This window comes from Brachyhypopomus gauderio, chromosome 11 (genome assembly GCF_052324685.1).
Source record: "Brachyhypopomus gauderio isolate BG-103 chromosome 11, BGAUD_0.2, whole genome shotgun sequence".
In the NCBI taxonomy this organism is placed as follows: Eukaryota; Metazoa; Chordata; class Actinopteri; order Gymnotiformes; family Hypopomidae; genus Brachyhypopomus; species Brachyhypopomus gauderio.
Genome location: NC_135221.1, coordinates 19343998 through 19370860, shown reverse-complemented (window position 1 = coordinate 19370860; position 26863 = coordinate 19343998). Strand labels below are relative to the sequence as shown.

Sequence of the window (26863 nt, the reverse complement as noted above, 5' to 3'; positions counted from 1 at the left end):
GCCATGTGTTTAAGATGCCCAGCAGCCGTGTGTTTAAGATGCCCACCAGCCATCTGTTTAAGATGCCCAGCAGCCGTGTGTTTAGGATGTCACTTTACTGAAATCAAGAATGTTGGAATATGTACATTATTAATGTTTCATAACACACGGTTCACTGTTCCCCAAACAGTTCATGTTTGGAATCTCAGCCGTCTTCTGCATCCACTTGCACTGCAGTTCTCAGAAGTCAGAGTGCAACACAGGGCCAATCAGAACAGAGCTCATTTACACTAGATATGCCTTAAAGGCACAGTACAGTCTGTTTAGATTTAAAGGATGAAAGGGGCATAAGTTGCCATCCCACAGTATATGACATTCAAAGTGTTATTATTGTTATTCTGAGTGATGAGAATAATATACATATTTACATAATTGTGATTTGATTATTATTTAAGTGATTACAATTGCTTAAATTTGACACAACTTATTGATTCATGGTAAATTGTCACAGCAGAAGGCCTTTTCCTTATTTAGTTAGTAATTGGAAGATATATATGAGGGGTCATGTTTGAAGTGTACAGAACTTTATTTATTTGAAATGAAGGAAACGGCATGTTGTGATGAGAGCAAGCGCCATTAAGGCCAAATAGTTTAAACAGTACCACAGCACCACTGTATTGCTGTACCACTCCTTCACCAGCAGTGTGGAGTTTAAACACCACACCACCTACTGTACTGCTTCACCCTTGTTATTTAATTCTGTCCACCAAATGCACAAATGGAGATAATATATGTACTATGAAATCAGAACAGTGTGGCATTAGAACAGTAGGGCATTAGAACAGTGTGGCATTAGAACAGTAGGGCATTAGAACAGTAGGGCATTAGAACAGTGTGACATTAGAACAGTAGGGCATTAGAACAGTAGGGCATTAGGCAGCTTTGACGTGCAGCCTGAAGTGCATCAGTTAGTGACCTGATGACTCGTTAGTGGCCTGATGACTCGTTAGTGGCCTGTCCTTCACTTACATCTCCCTAATGTGTAAGGTGCTGTTATTGTCAGGGTAAATCACCAGGGTAAATCACGGATTAGAGAGAGAACAATAAAGATATTAACATTTTCTGTAACAGATATTTTGGTTAATTAGAGCTTATTAAAATAACATCTGGAAATGCATGATGCCACAGTGTTTAGGCTTTAGGACAAGATCAACAGCACCTCTGCACATGGCTGTCCCCGAGCCTAGCTCCGTTTCCCTGGGTAATGACCTCTTCAGGTGGAAAGACAAATTAGGACCAAGGGAGTTGGCTGTCAGGCACGACCTTGCAGTGCTCCATGTGGGCCAGCATTCACTTCAGAGTGGATTAAGAAGTTAATGCAGCCTGGGTGCTTTCTGCTCGCGTGGCTTCACAGCAGCCAGATCCCTCAGGTCGATTTGTAGAAAGGGACAATGAAGGGATGCTAAAGGCCAGCCGAGACTCCTCCACACACACACACACACACACACACACACACACACACACACACACACACGCACACACACACACACACACACACACACACACACACACACACACACACACACACACACACACGCACACACACACACACACACACACGCACACACACACACGCACGCACGCACGCACACACACACACACACACACACACACGCACACACACACACACACACACACACACACACACACACACACACACACACACAAACACACGCACACAAACACACGCACACAAACACACATGCACACAAACACACATGCACACAAACACAGTATTTGCAAAGTATAGGAGAGAGTGTGCTGTATAGGAGAGTGTGTGGAGTATAGGAGAGAGTGTGGAGTATAGGAGAGTACACAACACACGCACACAAACACACATGCACACAAACACAGTATTTGCAAAGTATAGGAGAGAGTGTGGAATATAGTAGCGAGTGTGGAGTATTGAGTATGGAGTATAGGAAAGAGTGTGGATTATAGAGTGTGGAGTATAGGAGAGAACTTGGAGTACAGGAGAGTGTGTGGATTATAGTGTTGAGTGTGGAGTATAGGAGAGTGTGGGGTACAGGAGAGAGTGTGGAGTATAGAAAACAGTGTGCAGTATAGGAAATCAACCTGAAACATCGAAACCATAGATGACAAGTTCCCGATATCTGCTCCAAATACTTCTTATTCCTACTCTTTCCTGTATGGAGTCTGAGGGCCTTTTCCATGCTCCTCAGTCTCTATCCACACGTCCACACAACAGAGCACCATCACCTCCAAAACCCAGAACACTGTGACCTCCCAAACCCAGAACACCGTGACCTCCCAAACCCAGAACACCATCACCTCCCAAACCCAGAGCACCATCACCTCCCAAACCCAGAACACCATCACCTCCCAAACCCAGAGCACCGTGACCTCCAAAACCCAGAACACCGTGACCTCCAAAACCCAGAACACCGTGACAACACCGTGACCTCCCAAACCCAGAACACCGTGACCTCCCAAACCCAGAGCACCACCACCTCCCAAACCCAGAACACCATCACCTCTCAAACCCAGAGCACCTTGACCTCCCAAACCCAGAACACTGTGACCTTCCAAACCCAGAGCACCTTCACCTCCCAAAGGACAGCACAGCACAGTAGTGCAGTACACAGGGCTCCCAGGCAGAGTAGACTGGCTGGCTGCCGATCTTAAAAAGAGCCAAACGACATGAGATCCTGAAGGAGGGACAAGGATAGGGACACTGGACTGATTAAGGAGGGATGAGGACAGAGACACTGGACTGATTAAGGAGGGACGAGGACAGAGACACTGGTCTGATTAAGGAGGGACGAGGACAGAGACACTGGACTGATTAAGGAGGGAAGAGGACAGAGACACTGGACTGATTAAGGAGGGAAGAGGACAGAGACACTGGACTCATTAAGGAGGGAAGAGGACAGAGACGTTGGATTAAGGCGGGTGAGTGGTGAACTGATCCCAGCAGAAAACCACACCTCCCAGAGGGAACCACTCAACGCAAACAAGACGCTTTAACTGGAGTTCTTAAAAATCAACATTATAGTGTCAGTGTTCTTTGTCCTGCTAAAAATCTAGATGTTAGGCAGTAGCGAACCGTGACCATTAAACCTGGGTCCTCTCCTAATAAAATGCAATAAAGAATAAAGAAAAAACCGAGACGACAGTATAGCTTTAGAAACGCAATAAACAATAACATTTGTACTAGATAACTTGTTAAGCAAAATAAGTTTCCAAACATAATGGTTCTCGGAAGCGGAATATGTAAATGAGGACGTCAAAGAACTGAATCGAAACTAGCTAGCGGCGGTAGGCTAACGACAGCTAGTGTCGCCACAGCGGGCGGAAATGATCATACAGTTAAGCCCGCCCACTAAGAGGGAAGATATGATTGGTCAATTTTACTGTCATTTGAAACTGGTATTGCGTTGAATTATAACTGCCAGGCCCTCTGTAAATGAACAGCGGGCATCACAGTCCTGATAGGGGGAGACACAGGCTCACAGGCTTCCACTTAACCCCTCACCTTCAAACACAGATTGAATAGACACGGTTGAATAATTTATTTGCTCATATTTCCGTAATTGTTTAGATGTCGATTGTAAAACTGTAAGTAGATAAAATAAAATTGGATAATTATAAATATGTTTTAAGAATATTTTAGGCCCTCTGAGAGGGGGTGTAGAGGGCCCTGACGCTTCCCCACTGATGTTAGGTGATAAGTGAGCTCTGACTCAGGATGGGTAGATAAGGGAGAGAGAGAGAGAGAGAGAAAGAGAGAGAGAGAGAGAGAGAGAGAAGGAGGAAGAGAGAAGAGAAAGAAGGGAGAGGGGAAAGAAAGAATGAGAGCAATAACACCATGAACATAGTTCAGGTTCTGTGAAAGCTCTACCTGACGTGAGACATTCTGAAAAGATAGATGAGAAGGAGAAACCAACTCTGTAGCCTACAGCTCAGGGCCACAGTTTAAAAGCACATGACCCATGTCTGTACCTCCACATATCAGCTCTGTAAAACAAGATGGTTAGAAAATATGCAGAGAAGCACTGACTTGTGGGAGTTGTGGTCCAGCAGGCCACTGTCCAGGTCGAGGATGGAGCCAGCGTGTGTTATCAGCTCACTGCTGTACAGGATATTATTCTTCCTCAGGGTTAGCAGACTCTGGCAGAACCTCATACCCATCTCCTCTAGCTCATGTGTACCTGTCTGGAGGCCCTGTAGAGGAATCACACACACACGCACACACACACACACACACACACACACACACACACACACACACACACACACACACACACACACACACACACACACACATTCTTTTGGAAATTTGACAGATAGTTCTGTGCTGTTTATTTTTACCAGCCAGGGATCCATCTTTCTACCTGGGGTGCTGTTGATTGTAAATTAATTAAAAGTGCCTGGTAGACCCATTTCCATTTGTGTTCCTCTGTTTGCAGAACCGAGTGTCCATTTGGAATTCATGCCAGACAGCGAGCTGTACGGAGGTTCGTCTTAAACGTTACTCAGGAATGACCCGTCAGGACAGGGGCACCACCAGCTCGGGGCAGCAGCACATGGCAATCTGGAGCTGAGCTTTATGGGAAATCCAGCACTTTAAGCTCTTTAAGCTCTCACAAGAGATTGAATCTCACAAGAGTCGAGCTGTACAGCCCCACACCCCCGTGGCCCAAGGCCGAGCAGCGACTCCTGCTGGGCCGTTGGACGTGTGGGAGCATCAGACACTGAGATGACCACCGCCATGTCATGAGTGTGAGAGTGAGTTTCAAGTTTAAGTTTCCATTCCATAATTGTGATTTTCACCCCAATCAAAATTAGTCCTCTGCATTTACACATCTGAGCATTGAGAACACACACACACACACACACACACACACACACACACACACACACACACACACACACACACACACACACACACACACAGTGAGTGGTGGGCAGCCTTAGCCCGGCACCCAGGGAGCAGTTGGGGTTAAGTGCCTTGCTCAAGGGCACTTCAGTCAAACCCATAACCCTCCTGTCACAGTTTCCTATCACCACTATCTGTTCCACACTCATGAGTTCTCTAACACCACATACCCTGGGCTTGTAAATCCAGTGATTCAACTCCTAGAATTGCCTTTGAATATATAATTGCATATGATTATTATATATGATAATTATAACTTAAAAGCAACCTGCTAAAGCGAACTGCCATGGCATTATAGCAGTGTGTACTCGGGGACAGGGAATAGGTGCTCGGGTCATTCAGGGTCATTGTGGGGTCATTCAGGGTCAATGCAGTCTTTAAAGCACCTACAACTTCTCTGGGTTCACTCATTACCACATGATGTGTGTGTGTGTGTGTGTGTGTGTGTGTGTGTGTGTGTGTGTGTGTGTGTGTGTGTGTGTGTGTGTGTGTGTGTGTGTACTTTTGCTTATGTGACACTGCTTTGTGCATGTATCTGTGTGTGTGAATGTGTGTGTCAGTGTGTGTGAGAAAGTCTGCATGCTGCTATATCTTGTTATTTTTTGTATTCTAATATTTTAAGAAACAACCATGAATTTCAGAGATGAGATGTATAACTGAAACTTATTTATTATTATTATTAATAATAATAATAATAATAATAATAATAATAATTTCATGGGTTAATGTGTCTGCTCAACACAGGAAATGCTGCATAATGAGAGAGAGAGAGTGAGAGAGAGAGTGAAAGAGTGTGTGTGTGTGTGAGAGAGAGAGAGAGAGACAGACAGACAGACAGACAGACAGACAAACAGACATAGAGCACGCTTGAGACAGGAGCAGCTTGGTAAGGTCAGACGTGTGTGTGAAGGAGATGGCTGTTCAATAATTTACAGCTGGGAGGATTACAGGTGCTGAGAACTCCAGGTCTGAGCTGTTTACTTGCAGAAGAAGCCCTTCCTCACCATGTTTGCACTGAGAAGACATCACCCAACACATCCTGTCACCAGCTGGGCTTTCTGCCTGCCCTTCTATACAGGAATCAGACCAGTGTTAATCAGACCAGCATGAAACAGACCAGCGTGAGCGTTCAGCTGACCACTGCAGAGGGCAAATGAAAAATGTCCAGAAAGTAATATACTGACTACTTAATTAAATCACAACTGAAAAAATAGACCTAAATCAGATCTAAGCAATATGCTGTGAAGGTTCATGATGTTTTATGTGTGAGTCTGATTCTTCTTCTTGTTTTATGTACGAGTCTGATTTTTCATAAAGTTTCTTTTTGTTGTGTTCATGCATCCGTGGCTAGTTTACTCCATTAAAATGTGATCTGCATCTGGAAAAGAAAACTCTTGCTACACTTGGTTACACGCACATGCACATACACACGCAGGCACACAAACGCAAACACACACACACATGCACGAACGCACACACACGCAAACACACACACCTGCACAACCACACACACACACACACGCACACACACACACACACAGTGCCCTTTGGTGGAACCATCATCATGATTCCAAAGAACCGCTTAAATTCCATTTCTGTATCCACAGCGACCAGTTGACTGCAGGGGCATTTTCAGTACTCTCCATCACCCCAGCACACACAGGCCCACCGACACACACAACTAATGATACCTGTAGAAGGCTGAGGAACAGAAACCCAGGCCACACAATCATCTTGCACCTCTACACCTGCCACAGGCTGCGTTCACTTCACTTAGCTGAGTGGCAGCTGCCTAGTTCTACACAGCTACATCTAATCACAATGCATATCAGCAAAGCATGGAAACCCAAGAGACTGGATTATTCATTATCCTAATAACATTGAATGTGTGTGTGTGTGTGGGGGGGGGGGGGTCCATCACCAAGCCACGGGTGAGAAGAATGATGCTCTCCTGGTGAAGCTGATCTCCTGAAGTCAGGACGCTGCATCTGTGGGCTTCTCCACCACTTATCCATCCCATCCAGCTCCACACCACAACACCACATCAAGAATCAAGAATCACCCTGTGTTTGTGTGCAGTTGAAAGAAGCGTGATGAAGACTCTATCACAGATCTAAAAGGCATATGGGACACTATTACGTATGAGTCACGCCCAGTTACGTGGAGATATATGACCCCGCAGCACTGTCGACGCTCCACACAGCACGGACGTAGTGTGCTGCTGTGCTGTCATTTGTCTGTGGTGTTATCTGCACATCCATCACACCTGTCTCACTCCTACTGATGCACCACCTTGCTTTTCATTTCCTTACCCCGCAAACATAAATCTCGCCTGAGTCACATGATCACAGGCCACTTCCCCCTTAAGTGACATCCAGCCTCCATTTGAGCTTCATGTACATGCCCCGTCCTCTGTACACCACTGTAATGTTAAGGTTCTGTAATGTTAAGGTTCTGTAGCTAGAACATTAAGGTTCTGTAACTGTAACATTAAGGCCGCAGCCCAGGTATTGTTGGAAAACCTCAAAGCACTGTGAGATTAAGGAACATCACAGGAATTCTATGGTGTCCTCTGGTGAACCTGGGCTCAGGATCGCCCCCTAGCAGCACAACACCGCGCTGCAGCTGATCTTAATCTTTTTGGAGCCAACACCAGTCGACCTTGAGGCACTAGCAGAAAAGGACGCTTGTCCCTGTCTGTCTCTCTCTGTCTGTCTGTCTGTCTGTCTTAGTCTTTCATGTTCTCTCTGTCTCTCTCTTTTATAGGTCTATGGGGTGTCACTAGGCCCAATTTAATAGGGCATATGTCACAGTAAGATTTTTACATGTCCCACTATAATCATGAGGGTAAAAAGTCAATATAAAATACATAAAGGTTTATATTTTACCTCCGCACAAATTCACTACAGGTACTACTTATAATGACCAGGAGCTTTCCAAATGTATCTGATGTCTAAAACTTTCTGAGGCAGCTTCTCTTGCTTTCTCAGTCCACTATATAAAGGTAGCAGGATAAACTCATGTGCTACCATGTAAAAACAAAATAATATAACTATCTTACCCATTACACAACAAAAGCAAAGGCATTAGATAATTAAATTAGCAAAAGTACTGTTTCTGTTCAGTGCTTGAAGTGGGTTGGTGCTCAATCTGAGGTGATTCATAATGACCCTTTAGAAACTACATTAGGGGTCAACAAGTGACACTTACAGTACCTGTTCAAATTCTTTCTACAGGTCAACTAGCAAATGTTAATGCTAGTCAATTCAAGTAACATTAATGGTAGTCTAAGAAATGTTAATGGTAGTCTAAGAAATGGTAATGGTAGTCTCAGCAACGGTAATTCTGGTCTCAGTATTATTAATGGTAGTCTATGTGACATTAATTGTAATATGTGTAATGTTAATGGAAGTCTACATAGCTTTAATGGTAGTCTATGTAACATCAATTGCAGCCTAAGTTACGTCAATGATAGTCTAAGTAATGTTAATGCTAGTCTAAGTAATATTAATGGTAGTCTAAGTAATGTTAATGCTAGTGAAAGTGATGTCAATGCTAGCTCAAGTAACTAATTAATGCTACCTGACATACACAACATACATATTACATTGTTATTATATAATATTAGTAATAATATTAGTACATGTGATCAAATTAAGAGTGGCATATGACTGTGACGTTGTGTACATAAATTAATGCTGTAAAGAGTGTAATCTCCTTTTATCTGCTGTGGAACATGTTATGTTTCTAGCTTGTATTGGTTGGGTTGGTGTATGTTGCAGTACTGTCACTTCAGAGTATAATACTTAGTGTGTGTGTGCACTATCATTGATGTGTGCACTATCATTGATATTGTGAATTGTCACAATATCAGTTCATCTTACCTTACCAAGCAAAATGGGCTTTTTCTATATACATATTAACATGAGACACTAATAAACATAATCTATAATAAATCATTTTTGTCTTACAGTGCTGTTGTTAACTGCCTCCCACTGTAACCTAAACCTACTATAATCTAAATTCAACGTTATCGTCAAACAGTATTCTAATAATTTAGAGATGGCTAGCTGGCTGTTGGCTAGTATCGTTCAACCAACATAATTTACAAGTTATGAAATATCTTAATTTATACACATGTAACAAATGGAAATGGGGTGTTACCAACATCTCGGGTGTTTCTGGACAGCAGATGCTACAATCAAGTGGCACATCAAGTAGCACTGGCCTCGTTAAGTGCCACAATTACAGGAAAGTTGGCAGAAAGACGCGCCTCCCAATGGCCTCAGAGGTGTTTTGTGATTGGCCAGATGTGAGTTCAATTAGCTCTATGTTTGTTTGCTCTTCCTAAGTACCCCGGATGTTTTCCTGACTGAATTGTGGCTTGAATTTTTACCAAAATTTAATTTCAACCTTAATTTCAACCTGAGTCTTGATTTTCTTTTACCTGAACTTGAATTTCAACCTGAACTTGAATTTCAATTTGAATATTTGGATACCTGACTAAATTTCACAGACTTTTTTCATGGTTTCAGGTTCAAATTCCGTTGACACTGATTTATCTCCACAAAGCCGTCAGATGCTGTGAAGTCATGCTGTGATGTTTTCACTCTCCAGTGTTCAACTGGTTACTGTTTAAAGCCAACAGGAACAATTAACCTGAATCCAGGAACTAAACGGATTCATACTGCATTCTTGAGTTCTCCTCCCCACCCCCCACCATGATACACACATAGACACCACCCCTCCAAAAAGGCTTTTAATCAAACCTAAGCAAATGCATCACATTAAAGAAGTCACTTCTGGGACCGTAAGGCTTGTGCTCACGGGCCCGTTAAGCCTGTGCTCATGGAGGAATACTTCAAAGATTAAAAAAGTGAACTAGGTGTGCGAGGGTTGAGCTTTTTGATGAAGACAGTAATTAGCTTTCTCCCACACGCACAAATCTCCTGCATCTCGCTGAAGTCTCAGATCTCGCCCCATGACTGCTAAGGGCCAAGTGACACCAGTAACAGAATATTTATATCCACCATGGATCTGGAAACACAGGCGGGGCTCACACGTCTGCTCCTCATTCCCTTTCATAGCTACACAGTGAGAGAGCACTGACACTCATAGATCACAGATAAGTGATGTCGTGTTTGCCATTAACGTAGAATCCTTCATTAGAGTCTTTCCAGATTAAGTCCTTTAACCAAATTACATACATTCTAATAAAAATCCTCAAGAGGACCTCAGGACACTGAGTCCAGTGTCGAAGAGCAGAGTGCACACTTCAACATCAGTGACCTTAGAGCTCTTTATCTGCTTTCCCTGTGTGTGTGTTGTGTGTTTTTGTATGAATATATTCCCTGTGCTTTGATCCCATCCATCCAATCTGTACAGTAAGAGTCAGCCTATGCCCTACTCCAGTGTATGCAGGTTATAGACGAGTACTGCATAAAGATGGACGTTCACTTGGCTGAGAGACTAAACCTTCACAAATGATCCAGTGAGGGTTGCAGTCTGCTGTTCAGAGTGTCTGTTTGCCCTGCTCTCAGTAATCCCTGAAAGAACTTGAACAGGTTGCGTCAAACTAAACTAAACCTGAAGTGCGTGCACACACACACACACACACACACACACACACACACACACACACACACACACACACACACCTCACGTGTGTACACCAAATCATACAGTCTCTTTTTTATGAGAAACTCTCATAAAACATGTGCACAGTGCAGTTTGTGATGTGTGTTTCAATCTGCACAACATATAAATGCTAAATATGAAAAGGTAAAGTCTGAGAGAAGCCAATCATAATGCATAGATCACCACCAAGTCCCGCCCAGCTTCCTGTTTGTAATATTGGGTAACTCAGTAATGAGCTAAATAATGTCCTGCTGTCCTGAATCCCCACCTAGCTCATTGCAATCCTGACCAGAAGCTGTCACCACAACATTCACCACAAGTACATTTTTATCTTCCATTTTATGCTTTTAAATGCACATGAGCATAAAATTATTAATTACTGCTCATTAGGCTTGAAAGCATGGGTTGTATTTAGCTCGTTAGCACCCTGGGACTTTAGTCTGCTAATGGTCTTTACACCCAGCAGTAGATGTTACCAACACCTTAGTGCTCCACGTACACTCAGATTATCTTGCGAATGAGGGCTGTTCGCAAAGGATTGAGAAGATTATCGAACTTGCTTCACATCATCAAAGAAAACACCACATCTACATTAGGATGATCTCCAGGTGGACAATGTCCCGAAACATCCCAAGGACACCTTGACTGGGCTGCGAGACACCAACGTTTTGCAGCTACAGTCCTGGTCAGTGGTTTACAGTGGGGGGTTGGTCATGGTGGTAGGAGATGCTGTCATTCCTATGGAGAATGCTGAGGCCAATTCTCCACTGCCTGCATCTCCTTCACCACCAATACACTACCATTACAAACCTCTATACAACACATATACAACTATATCTATACAACACCCACACACTCTATATAACACCAATACACTACCATTACAAACCTCTATACAACACATATACAACTATATCTATACAACACCCACACACTCTATATAACACCAATACACTACCATTACAAACCTCTATACAACACATATACAACTATATCTATACAACACCCACACACTCTATATAACACCAATACACTACCATTACAAACCTCTATACAACACATATACAACTATATCTATACAACACCCACACACTCTATATAACACCAATACACTACCATTACAAACCTCTATACAACACATATACAACTATATCTATACAACACCCACACACTCTATATAACACCAATACACTACCATTACAAACCTCTATACAACACATATACAACTATATCTATACAACACCAACACACTCTATATAACACCAATACACTACCATTACAAACCTCTATACAACACATATACAACTATATCTATACAACACCCACACACTCTATAACACCAATACACTACCATTACAAACCTCTATACAACACCTAAACATCTATATCTATACAACACCAACACACTCTATGTAACACCAATACACTACCATTACAAACTTCTATACAACACATATACAACTATATCTATACAACACCAACATACTCTATAACACTAATACACTACCATTACAAACCTCTATACAACACATATACAACTATATCTACACAACACCAACACTCTATATAACACCATTACACTACCATTACAAACCTCTATACAACACATATACAACTATATCTATACAACACCAACACACTCTATATGACACCAATACACTACCATTACAAACCTCTATACAACACCTAAACAACTATATCTATACAACACCAACACACTCTATATAACACCAATACACTACCATTACAAACCTCTATACAACACCAGTACACCACCAGTAACAAACCCCTATACAACTCCTATACACCCGCAGTACAAACCTGTATACAAATAAATGCACCACATGTAACAAATACAATTCCATCTTCTTGGGTAGAAAAGGATGACGCTCTCATTCCCAAAACTAAATTAAACTGATTAACAAATTAACTATTAACAATAACTATAAATTAACTATTTAAACTAATTGATGAACTCAAACATGGGTCTCTCAGACTGTAAGACACATTCATGTCATCAAAATGTCCTCATCCAAACAGGGCTACACATGAATCACAACACACACAGCTAGCAAACTGCTGTTTTCAAAGTTTACATGTTTAATTCTGCCTGTGCTAATATGCTCATATATTCTTTACCAAACTTTCTACAAAGGGCTAACAGGTCAATTCCTCCAGTGGATCTGATTGGTTTTTCTGTGGCAAAAAAGGGTTTATCTCTGGGACCATGGCAACAGAACCTAATCAGAATGGGACACTTTATGTGCAGAAATAATACACGTTGTGCCAGTCTCGTTAAGAAAGTCGTTAAGAAAGTCGTTTACCCACAAAGACAAGACGTGATTAAAAAAAGGAAAAAAAAGCATCAAGCATTTAATTTAGTTTCCCCACACACAGATTAAAGGGGATTAGAGGTACAGCTTTGCCATTTTGTGTGGTGCAAACAAGATTCCTGCTGAAGATTACCTTTAATTTGGCAAAGATGCATCTAAACTGAGATCTCAATCTTCAGAGAGAAGGAATCCTGCTGTATCGGTCACTGACAATCCATAAAATGGACAAATTTTGCTACACCTCTGTCTTGACTATCTTGATGGTGTATTGTAAAATGTGAAATAATTCCTGCAAGACTTTAGAAGCTAAAGACAGGATATAAACGTCTCCCCCCATGTCTGTCAAACATCTCCCCCATGTCTCTCAAAGCCCAAATGATTATCCATTACTGGCTGTTCTTTTTGTTATTAAATCAAGTGATTCTGCAAAGGTTTTACTATCTTTATTATCAATCAAAGGCAACAAAAACCAAACCATAAATGCTGCTTCTCCACAGCATGTCGTAAAAGTAGCACAACAGCTCAGGGTTCAGACTGGGCATGTTTTCAGACATAAAGACCCAAATGTCACTGCTGTATAAAGACCTTTTACACAGAGCACGCCACATTTGTCTGGGAGTTCCGAGGCCTGGGGCAAGACAGTGGACCTCCAGAGACCCCGGGGTGAAGTCAGCTCTCAATGCCAAGAGGACCCAATCTCTGCTCAGCTTTGAAGAGAGGGAGCACACCTCCAGACCCTCTCTCCTCCCGCTCTTGTCTTGTAATACCAGCCTCGCAGTACGAGAACAGACGAGGGCCTGTGTGAATCACCTCTGCACTCTAGTGGTCCTGCAAACATCTGATGTCAGTGGCAAATATTAGTACAGACTTTTTAATCAAGAATCACTCAGGCCTCAGAAGGCAGAGCTAAAGGTGTGTAGAGTCAAACATCTGACTCTCTGCTTGCTCAGAGTGCCTGGCTCTTAACAAGATTTCTAATTTTCTTATCCATTAGCTCAAATCTCAACACAGTTAGGGGCTTGCATGTATCCTTCTATGGCTGGGATGGTCATCTAGAGCTGACCTTGTGTGGAACGTGTGGATGTAGTGTGGAATGTTCTGATGTAGTGTGGAACGTTCTGATGTAGTGTGGAATGTTCTGATGTAGTGCGGGATGTGCTGATGTAGTGTGGAACGTGCTGATGTAGTGTGAAATGTTCTGATGTAGTGTGGAATATTCTGATGTAGTGCGGGATGTGCTGATGTTGTGTGGAACGTGCTGATGTAGTGTGAAATGTTCTGATGTAGTGTGGAATATTCTGATGTAGTGCGGAATGTGCTGATGTAGTGTGGAATATTCTGATGTAGTGCGGAATGTGCTGATGTAGTGCGGAATGTGCTGATGTAGTGCGGAATATTCTGATGTAGTGTGGAATATTCTGATGTAGTGTGGAATGTTCTGATGTAGTGTGGAATGTTCTGATGTAGTGTGGAATATTCTGATGTAGTGTGGAACGTGCTGATGTAGTGTGAAATGTGTTGATGCAGTGTGGAATGTGCTGATGTAAACCTCAAGGTGCAATGTAGGAGTGGTAGCGGTGGTCCTGAGGCATCGTTTTCCTGTTTCTTTTGTGGTTTGGCAGGTTCACCCTGTCTAACACCCCCGCAGTGTTTAGACTGTCTAGTCACCGCGTTACAGAATCAGATGCTGATTGAGAGTGTAGGGCCGGTATGGCTAGGAATGTTATACCAGTACTGGCTTTTCTTCAGACACAACCACATGGTCAGTGTTGGAGTCTTCCAACCAGACCACGTCTTTACAAAGCAATGCTGCAGGAACCCTCACAGTAAACCCCACTGTAAATCCCATGAAGTTCCACTGTAAAGCATATGAACTCAAACCCTACAAGATCCATTAGCAAATTATAACTGATGAATGAAAAAAAAACCCTTTATTGAAAGAAGACACACGGAGGTCCTTCATCAGCTTTCCTGGCAGGGGGAAGAACCTGTTTGCATTCCAGTTGTTGCTATGGCAGCAATGACATTAGTAAATCAAAGAAAATGAACTGACATACACTCAGAACTTTGAAACAGCAGGGAATTAATCTACATTTGTAATATTAACTGGTTTCTCTTCCTAGAACTTCTGGAGCTATTTACTTGCACAGCTGAGTAGGTTTCTCAGCCACTAAGTGGTTGGACACGTAAACCAACAGAGCGGGATCAGTGGACGTTGAAGCACATAGTGTGAAGAGGTCACCACCTTTCTGCAGAGTCAATCACTACACACATCCAAACTTCATGTGGTCTTCAGATTAGCTCAAGAACAGTGCACAGAGAGCTTCATGAAATGGGTTTCCATGGTCAAGCAGCTGCATCCAAGCCATACATCACCAAGTGCAATGCAAAGCGTTGGATACAGTGGTGTAAAGCACACCACCACTGAACTCTAGAGCAGTAGAGGTGTGTTCTCTGGAGTGACGAATAGCGCTTCTCCATCTGGGAATCTGATGGACAAGTCTGGGTTTGGTGGTCGCCAGGAGAACGGTACTTGTTTGACTGCATTGTGCCAAGTGTAAAGTTTGGTGGATTATGGTGTGGAGTTGTTTTTCAGGAGCTGGGCTTGGCCCCTTAGTTCCAGTGAGAGGAGCTCTGAAAGCTTCAACATACCAAGACATTTTGGACAATTCCATGCTCCCAACTTTGTAAAAACAGTTTGGAGCTGGCCCCTTCCTCTTCCAACATGACTGTGCAGCAGTGCATAAAGCAAGGTCCATAAAGACATGGATGGCAGAATCTGGTGTGTATGAACTTGACTGGCCTGCACAGTCCTGACCTCAGTTCGATAGAACACCTTTCTGATGAATTAGAGCAGAGACTGAGAGCCAGGCCAACATCAGTATGTGACCTCACAAATGACCTCACAAATGTCAAAAATCCCCATAAACACACTGCTTAACCTTATGAACAGCTTTCACAGAAGAGTTGAAGCGGTTCTAGCTGAGTTACTGTTGCCGTTCTATCAGCTTGAACCAGTCTGGCCATTCTCCTCTTACCTCTGGCATCAACAAGGCATTTGTGCCCACAGAACTGCCGCTCACTGAATATTTTCTTTTTTTCGGACCATTCTCTGTAAACCCTAGACATGGTTGTGCGTGAAAATCCCAGTAGATCAGCAGTTTCTGAAATACTCAGACCAGCCCGTCTGGCACAAACAACCATGCCACGTTCAAAGACACTTAAATCACCTTTCTTCTCCATTCTGATGCTCAGTTTGAACTGCAGCAGATCATCTTGGCCAACTTCCTGACTGAAGGCAGGAGATTCTGGTCATGAACATCTGGCGAGGATGTGCTGTGTGTTAATGATGAGAGGCTCTTTAATACCTCCAGCTCAGTGAGACTCTGAACTAAGTTCAAGTTTACTCAAAAATTACCAACATTTCATTCAATATTCTGCATCTGACTGAAAGCTACTTGCAGTGTTCTGTTTTGTTAATTTTACTTCTCATTTTCATGGAAAAACTATATATGCCAAGTATGTATGCTGCTAAGAATGTGCTAATGATAACAGGGGCAGTGAGGGGCTAGCAGCGTGGGACTCGGCTATGATTAGCACCCACGTGGCTAAATAAGCAGGCTAATAAGTGATTAGCGCATTAGCAGCTGTAGAAGGTAATGAACTGCCGAGGGAGAGAATCCAGCACCACTACAACAGAAAGGAATTGTGGGAAGGGCAGATGGAGAGGGTAGACGGAAGAGAAGGAGGTCACTTTTAAGCGTTTAACAGGGCTGGAGTAATGAAAACACACAGCAGCAGGGTGTCCAACACACAGCAGCAGGGGTTGATATCCAGGAAAAGCACCAGGAAACAAGCCTCAGTGGGTCATTTGAGTCATTTTAATGTGCAGGAAAATAGTGAAATAATAATGTGAATAGCCCTGACAGTGTCAGAATGTGTTATGATGTATTTTTTGGAATTGATTTAATACTGCATATGTTGCATACTTTTCACTGGAAATAATTTCACTGAATAGTAAAGCAGACAAATTGGCTATAATGTCTGAAAACAGACATTCCAAATATAATCTCACTGCATTGTGTCCATTTTTATCTTATTGTGATTATGACCCATGTTGGACATGTCAGAACCTTAGACTTGTGAAACATTAGAACCATGAATAATCTACACCACAGACCTGGAGCACCAGGGAACCTTAGAACTGCAGCACCATGAAACCTTAGAATCACAGACCTGCAGCAACATGGAACCTTAAAACTGCAGCACTAGGGAACCTTAGAACCACAGAACTGCAGCACCATGGAACCTCAGAATCATGACCCCTTGCATTTCTGACTCACATTATAGATGCCCTGGTCTGATGATCTGACTGACCTTGTAGATGCCCTGGTCTGATGATCTGACTGAACTTGTAGATGCCCTGGTCTGATCTTCTGACTGACCTTATAGATGCCCTGGTCTGGTGATCTGACTGACCTTGTAGATGCCCTGGTCTGGTGATCTGACTGACCTTGTAGATGCCCTGGTCTGATCTTCTGACTGACCTTGTAGATGCCCTGGTCTGGTCATCTGACTGACCTTGTAGATGCCCTGGTCTGGTGATCTGACTGACCTTGTAGATGCCCTGGTCTGATGATCTGACTGACCTTGTAGATGCCCTGGTCTGATGATCTGACTGACCTTGTAGATGCCCTGGTCTGATCTTCTGACTGACCTTGTAGATGCCGTGGTCTGATGATCTGACTGACCTTGTAGATGCCCTGGTCTGGTGATCTGACTGACCTTGTAGATGCCCTGGTCTGGTGATCTGACTGACCTTGTAGATGCCCTGGTCTGATCTTCTGACTGACCTTATAGATGCCCTGGTCTGATGATCTGACTGACCTTGTAGATGCCCTGGTCTGATGATCTGACTGACCTTGTAGATGCCCTGGTCTGATGATCTGACTGACCTTGTAGATGCCCTGGTCTGATCTTCTGACTGACCTTGTAGATGCCCTGGTCTGATCTTCTGACTGACCTTGTAGATGCCCTGGTCTGGTGATCTGACTGACCTTGTAGATGCCCTGGTCTGATGATCTGACTGACCTTGTAGATGCCCTGGTCTGGTGATCTGACTGACCTTGTAGATGCCCTGGTCTGATCTTCTGATTGACCTTGTAGATGCCCTGGTCTGGTGATCTGACTGACCTTGTAGATGCCCTGGTCTGATGATCTGACTGACCTTGTAGATGCCCTGGTTGCAGCCGTTGTAGGTGCTCTCCATCGTGTAACTTCGAAGCACTCCCATTTCCCTCCAGACCACCACCCGAGCAGTCGAAGCCCGTGACTTCTCCACGAGGAAGTTGCAGCTGTTGATGGAGAATGCTGGAGCTATTCGGTCTAGAGTTTTAGCGATTGTCTGGAAAAGATGGAGTAAAGGAGGTAAGTGTGTAGTTAAAGGAGAGAAAGCTGTAAGTCAGAAATGTAATGTGTTTGGACATAGGCCCTCGAAATTAGGATGAAAATAAACAGATAAAAACACAAACAAATAAATAAGCCAAAAAGCAAACATGGTTAGCTGAATTTTGCATGTTACTAAGAATATCAATCATAGTATTTAAATGGCTGTCTTTGTAAAAGCCTGCTTAAAAGGCCATTATTCCTGTCTGTATCTGTGAGTGCAGTATTCAGTGTGTTATCTCCTACTGAAACAATGGCTCAACATTTTTCATGCTTTTCATTCAGTCTAAACATCAGCAGAGAAGTACACACTTCCCACAATTCCCCACATCCCCACTTTTCTTCACTCATTAACCACTGACTTAAAAAAGGGGACTAGCGAGGGGACTCCAGATGGGGTATCCAAGACTGAAGCTGCACCCTTAAACAACAGTGATGTGTGTATGGACCGACTGGTCTGCCAATCACAGAACAATCAAAGCCGGCTGGAGAATAACAGTGTGAAACTGCTGTTCTCAAACAGCATCAGTCCCAAATCCTGCTAACACACCCCTACATACACTCCCCTACACACAAGTCCACTGCACACACACACCCCTACACACAAGTCCACTGCGCACACACACACTCCCCTACACACAAGCCCACTGCACACACACACCCCTACACACAAGCCCACTGCGCACACACACTCCTACACACACTCCCCTACACACACTCCCCTGCAGACGCTCCTTTGCACATTTTCACCTACACACAAACATCACCTACAGACATGTCCCCTACACACACACACACACACACACAGAGAGACACACTACACACGCTTTGCTGCACACTCTCCCCTGCAGATACACACATCAATACACACGCTCCCCTACACAACCTCCCTACACACACACACACACATACACACACACACACAATCCCCTACACAAACACAACCTCCTACACACATGCCGACTACACACACACAACCCCCATACACACATACAACCCCCTATACACACATGCCCCTACACACACACACACACACAAAACCTCAAATTCCCCTAGACGCTCCCTAGCACACGCTCCGCTGCACAAGCTCCCCTACACACACATCCCACTACACACACTCCCCAGCACCCACATGCCACCTCCACACACATGCCCCCCTACAAACACTTGCCCCTACACACACACGCACCCCTACACACAAGCTCCCTTATACAAATGACCCTCCAAACACACTCCCCCCTACACACACACTCCCCTACACACATGCCCCCACGCACACATGCCTGCCCATGCACTCGCCCCTGCACGCACACACCCACCCTACTCACACGCTCCCCTACACACACACACACCCCTACACACACTCGCCCCTACACACAAGCTCCCTTACACAAATGCCCCTCCAAACACACTCCACCCTACACACACACTCCCCTACACACATGCCCCCACGCACACATGCCTGCCCATGCACTTGCCCCTGCACGCACACACCCAACCTACTCACACGCTCCCCTACACACACGCACACACGCCCCTCCACGCACATTGCCCCCTACACACACACCCCTACACACACTCCTCTCTGAACACTGGCCTCAGCAGCTACACTTCCCTTTACATCTAGAAACTAGAAATTCTGTTTCAGATTTGCTAATATTATATAGGAAAAAATAAGATTCCAGCTATGTGCTTTCAGAGATCACATGTACAGTCTCATTTTGATTGGTCACACATGTCAAGGTGACTGAGCTATTTATATAATCAGTTTATTGTTTATATTAGGAGGCTTTCTTGGACAAAGACAGTGTCAATAATCAATTTGTGCACAAATTTCAAGCAGATAATAAATAACACATAAAATATCATATCGAGAATATTCAGCAACTGAAAATAAATACTATATAAAAATATTGAGAATATTTGAGTTTGACATCAGTGTGTGTGCAGCAGGTCGGGTGATTGGCTTGGTGCTCTGTGTGTGTGCTGTTGGTCTGAACCACTCAGGGTAACAGAGGGGTGGGGGGTATGGGGAGGAAGTCCAGGCTCCAGCACAGCAGTGGTGGGGGTGAGGGGGGCAGTGGGGGGGCGTACCCTGTACCCCGGATCCTCCTTCAGTGAAGCAGTGTTGACGGTAGAGCCAGACTGCCACAGCGTCTCCTTAACGCTGCAACCGTACAGGAAAACATTCTTCTTCCTGGAGTGGCCGTGGTAGTCACAGAACACCTGCAGCAACACAACAGCACAGAGACAGAGAGAGGGATAGAACACAAGACCAAAATAGTGTGTGTGTGTGTGTGTGAGTGTGTGTGTGTGTGTGTGTGTGTGTGTGTGTGTGTGTGTGTGTGTGTGTGTGTGTGTGTGTGTGTGTGTGGCTTGGGTTTGATTGTGGGTGTGTGTCGACATCTGCATTTGCATGTGGGTTCGAACAAAAGACAAAACCATGAAAATCAAATGTCATCTCAGAACAAGGCCAGCCAAATAATTATTTCTTTTAGCTCTGCTGACAAGTGTGTATACAGCACAAACTTTGGGCCTGGCTGGACCTAATTAATCTGGTGTTGACCAGGCGTGCACAGTCACAAACCCACACCACCCACATAGAAACACAAACACCAATACACACACATGCACGCACGCACACACAGACACACGCACACCCAAACACACACAAAGTACAATGACAACCCTTCCGGGTTTGGGCACGATTATCAAAGTCAATACTTCTTTATTAGCTGTGCGTGTCAGACTCTTGTATTTCAGTTGGTGGGTGACAGCATGGTTTCTGGATGCCATGATTCTAAGCAGGTACACTTAATTATCACAGTAATGAAATGTGAATTAGAGTTCAGCTAATCTGTTAGACTGCCTAATTGCATTATGTTATTGCAATCAGAACATTAATAATGACAGTTCAGTCAGAGAAATAAGAAACCAGTTGAATACTTCTGTGGGTTTTGTGCCTTTCAAATGTTTTAACAATTAAAAAAAACATTTTTAATGATCTGCAACTGCCACTGTGCTAGTAACGCCTTTGGCATTCACCACACGTGCCTTACACCACACCTGATTGGTCAGTCGGTAAACCTGATTGGTCATCTTGAGAACAGACGACCAGACTGAGGCTTGTCTGCAATTTTCCATATTTCATTGGACCTGGAAGAATCTGTGAATATGACCAGCTATAGACATGAAACGCTTTGTATTTTTATTATCTATAGAGCAGATGAATCACGACAAAGGACCAAAAACAACCTGCAGTGTTTGACACAGTAAACATCGGGCTGCTCTGTGGGACATATTAGAGCCCATTACAGCAGAGACGTTAGTATTCATGTTTCTGCTTTTGTAATTGATTACATTGATTCCTTTGTTACTATAATATAGAAGTTAAGTTGATAGTGTAGACTCCATATCAACTCCCTGTCACATTACACAGATAACACATTCAGATGTATGTTTAACTAAAATGAAAACAGATGGAAGTACCAGTCAGTGATGCCAAAAATTCATAGGATTCATTTCCTTGATGGCTGAGTGATGTGATGAACTCTCATGTCTTCATGTGCAGTCATACCCCACATGAGTGGGAACTGTCAGAGATTTCAAGCCATTCCCGCATCTGAATATTTTTTCAGACATTATCCAGAAGGATTTCAGCTTCTGAACTAGATTAAACTTCCGTGAGAATTTATGGATTCTTAGAATTGTATGATTTCAGGCATGCCGGTGGTGCCTGGTTATCTCCAGAGCAGGTGGAACTGGAGCGGTTGAAGAAGCCATTATGTTCCATTGTGTAGAACCTACATCTTCACCTAGCCAAGTGACAGCAGCCTACACGCTCAACAGAACACTACACCCTCTACAGAACACTACACCCTCTACAGAACACTACACCCTCTACAGAACACTACACCCTCTACAGAACACTACACCCTCTACAGAACACTACACCCTCTACAGAACACTACACCCTCAACAGAACACTACACCCTCTACAGAACACTACACCCTCTACAGAACACTACACCCTCAACAGAACACTACACCCTCAACAGAACACTACACCCTCTACAGAACACTACACCCTCTACAGAACACTACACCCTCAACAGAACACTACACCCTCTACAGAACACTACAGAACACTACACCCTCAACAGAACACTACATCATCTACACCCTCAACAGAACACTACACCCTCAACAGAACACTACAGAACACTACACCCTCAACAGAACACTACATCATCTACACCCTCAACAGAACACTACACCCTCAACAGAACACTACAGAACACTACACCCTCTACAGAACACTACATCATCTACACCCTCAACAGAACACTACAGAACACTACACCTTCAACAGAACACTACACCCTCTACAGAACACTACACCACCTACACCCTCAACAGAACACTACACCCTCTACAGAACACTACACCATCTACACCCTCAACAGAACACTACACCCTCTACAGAAAACTACACACTCTACAGAACACTACACCATCTACACCCTCTACAGAACACTACACCATCTACACCCTCTACAGAACACTACACCCTCTACACCCTCTACAGAACACTACACCATCTACACCCTCTACAAAACACTACACCCTCTACAGAACACTACAGAACACTACACCCTCAACAGAACACTACACCCTCTACAGAACACTACAGAACACTACACCCTCAACAGAACACTACATCATCTACACCCTCAACAGAACACTACACCCTCTACAGAACACTACACCCTCTACAGAACACTACACCATCTACACCCTCAACAGAACACTACACCATCTACACCCTCAACAGAACACTACACCCTCTACACTCTCTACAGAACACTACACCCTCTACAGAACACTACACCATCTACACCCTCTACAGAGCACTACACCATCTACACCCTCTTCAGAACACTACACCCTCTACAGAACTCTACACCTTCAGAACACTACACCCTCTTCAGAACACTACCCCCTCTACAGAACACTACACCCTCTACACCCTTTACAGAACACTACACCCTCTACAGAACACTACACCATCTACAGAACACTACACCATCTACACCCTCTACAGAACACTACACCCTCTACAGATCACTACAGAACACTACACCACCTATAGAACACTACACCCTCTACAGAACATTACATCCTCTACAGAACACTACACCCTCTACAGAACACTGGAGAACACTACACCCTCTTCAGAAAACTAGTGAACACTACACCCTCTACAGAACACTAGAGAACACTACACTCAATACAGAACACTAGAGAACACTACACCCAATACAGAACACTAGAGAACACTACACCCTCTACAGAACACTAGAGAACACTACACCCAATACAGAACACTAGAGAACACTACACTCAATACAGAACACTAGAGAACACTACACTCAATACAGAACACTAGAGAACACTACACCCAATACAGAACACTAGAGAACACTACACCCTCTACAGAACACTAGAGAACACTACACCTTCTACAGAACACTAGAGAACACTACACTCAATACAGAACACTAGAGAACACTACACCCAATACAGAACACTAGAGAACACTACACCCAATACAGAACACTAGAGAACACTACACCCTCTACAGAACACTAGAGAACACTACACTCAATACAGAACACTAGAGAACACTACACCCAATACAGAACACTAGAGAACACTACACCCTCTACAGAACACTAGAGAACACTACACCCAATACAGAACACTTCAGCCCACTGCAACAGTATTTTGTTATAACAACAGAGGTTCAGGTCCTACCAGTGGAGTTCTGCCGGTGCTGCAGAGGTAAGAGAGGAGGCCCTTGGTGTGGTAGATGGTTGGGCTGAGGGTGCGGTCAGGGTTCAGCCACTGCCTGTTCAGATCCTCAGCAGTAAGAGAGCAGCGGTGACTGGAACAACACACGACACACGACAGACGCACATTCAGACTTTCTTATACAAAGGCACAAGGAACCAGCACAAGCTACACAGCATGAATCACGACATTTGTATGTGTGTGTGCGTCTGCACGCCTGAGTGTGTGTGTGCATGTGCGTGTGAGGAGCAGATACATGTTGCACTCTGAATCTTGCTCCAGATCTCAGCCAGAGAGGATGGACAAACGATCAAACAAAGAAATTTGTGATCTAATTTTCGATACCATGGACACGGTCCCTTAGTAGAGGAGATAAGTAGTGTGTTTGTGCATGTGTACGTGCATATGTGTGTGCATATGTGTGTATATGTGTGCATGTGTGTGTACGCATGCATGAACAGACACTGATCAGAATCACTGCATTCTTGTATCTGAGTCTCTGCAGAGACTCTCTGAAGGTCACAGGTAGCTATATAGCAGAGTACAGGCAAACGTGAGCATGAGTGAGAGAAAGTGTGTGTGTGTGTGTGTGTGTGTGTGTGTGTGTGTGTGTGTGTGTGTGTGTGTGTGTGTGTGTGTAGATGAGGGTGTGTGTGTCAGCATCTGTGTGTATGTGAGCAGGCACAAACACAAACAGGCACACTCTCACACACTCAACCTCACATATGCATAGACACACAAGCGCACATGCACACGCACACACGCACACACACACACACACACACACACACACACACACACACACACACACACACACACACACACACACAGATGCTCTCTCTCACACACACACACACACCCTCACCATCCTGTTAGGTCCCACTGACCCCCCAGTGAGAGTCTGTAATGCTGCAGGACAGTACAGCTGTAGAACTGTAGAAGTGTATGAGTGTAGGACTGTAGAACAGAACGGCTTTATGACTGTAGAACAGTACAACGGTACCATAGGGCACTTCAGTCATGGCCTAGGGCCGGTCACAAGACCAGTTCCCTAACCACCAGACCATCCATGACTGACCCAGTAGATGTAGAACAGTGTGACTCTATGGCTGTAAAACAGTGTGACTGTAGAACAGTGTGGCTATAGAACAGTGTGACTGTAGAACAGTATGACTGTAGAACAGTGTGGCTATAGAACAGTGTGGCTATAGAACAGTGTGACTGTAAAACAGTGTGACTGTAGAACAGTGTGGCTATAGAATAGTGTGAGTATAGAACAGTGTGACTGTAAAACAGTGTGACTGTAGAACAGTATGATTGTAGAACAGTGTGGCTATAGAACAGTGTGGCTATAGAACAGTGTGACTGTAGAACAGTGTGACTGTAGAACAGCATGGATGTAAAACAGTGTGACTGTAGAACAGCATGGATGTAGAACAGTGTGACTGTAGAACAGCATGGATGTAGAACAGTGTAACTGTAGAACAGTGTGGCTATAGAACAGTGTGACTGTAGAACAGCATGGATGTAAAACAGTGTGATTGTAGAACAGCATGGATGTAGAACAGTGTAACTGTAGAACAGTGTGGCTATAGAACAGTGTGACTGTAGAACAGTGTGACTGTAGAACAGCATGGATGTAGAACAGTGACTGTAGAACAGCATGGATGTAGAACAGTGTAACTGTAGAACAGTGTGGCTGTAGAACAGCATGGATGTAGAACAGTGTAACTGTAGAACAGTGTGGCTATAGAACAGTGTGACTGTAGAACAGTGTGGCTATAGAACAGTGTGACTGTAGAACAGCATGGATGTAAAACAGTGTGACTGTAGAACAGCATGGATGTAGAACAGTGTGGCTATAGAACAGTGTGACTGTAGAACAGTGTGACTGTAGAACAGTGTGACTGTAGAACAGCATGGATGTAGAACAGTGTGACTGTAGAACAGCATGGATGTAGAACAGTGTAACTGTAGAACAGCATGGATGTAGTCTTTCCACTCAAGATGCAGCAGTTTCCATCTTGTTTGGAGGCTGCAGTATCTGTAAGAACGGAGGTTTAAAGCTCTCAAGAGAGGAATAGCAGGTGTGCATGCGTGAGCTCAAATCTGTTCCTATTAAAAAACACAAAATTAACGGTGGACAAGGGAGCAGAGGGAGCGTCACAGCAGGTGCGGGACGTCACGTATGCTGGACTCATACACGTAGTTCATTCTGCACCTCGTTAACCTGCACACGCCTCACATCTACCCCGCACACCACATCTACCTTACACCACACACCTCTCACCAACCTCACAACACACGTCATATTTTACACCATTCTACGTCTACGTCACGCCTTACACTTATGTCCCACCATACACATCTACCGTACAGCACACAGTACACACCTCCCATCTTAAACTTCACGCTCACAGCCAGGCCTATGTCCAGGGTCATGACCTCTACGTTAGGGTCCTAGTTAGCTGGATACGGTAGAGCTTAGACTTTGGTTGGTCTCTTTAGTGAAGCATTAGTTATGACTCCTGGCTGTTCTCCTAATCGCCTACTGCTCCGTGTTTCCTATGATTCTGCCAAAACATTGTAAACAAACAGGACATATTCTCTAAAAACCGTACTATTTGCAAACAAACACAATGTGGTTAACAAATGA

The 26863-nt window shown here is 44.0% G+C and overlaps 1 protein-coding gene across 1 annotated transcript in view; it reads right to left on the bottom strand.

The window, feature by feature from the left end:
• The window catches only part of LOC143527390 (cytosolic carboxypeptidase 4-like), a 42139-nt gene that overhangs the window by 12574 nt on the left and 2702 nt on the right, over positions 1-26863 (bottom strand). The window contains exons 2-5 of the mRNA XM_077022579.1: positions 24172-24301; positions 20449-20580; positions 18137-18313; positions 4061-4224 (exon numbers count right to left, since the gene is read on the bottom strand). Coding sequence (XP_076878694.1) covers positions 4061-4224; positions 18137-18313; positions 20449-20580; positions 24172-24301 — 603 coding nt within the window. The remainder of the gene's footprint in view (positions 1-4060; positions 4225-18136; positions 18314-20448; positions 20581-24171; positions 24302-26863) is intronic.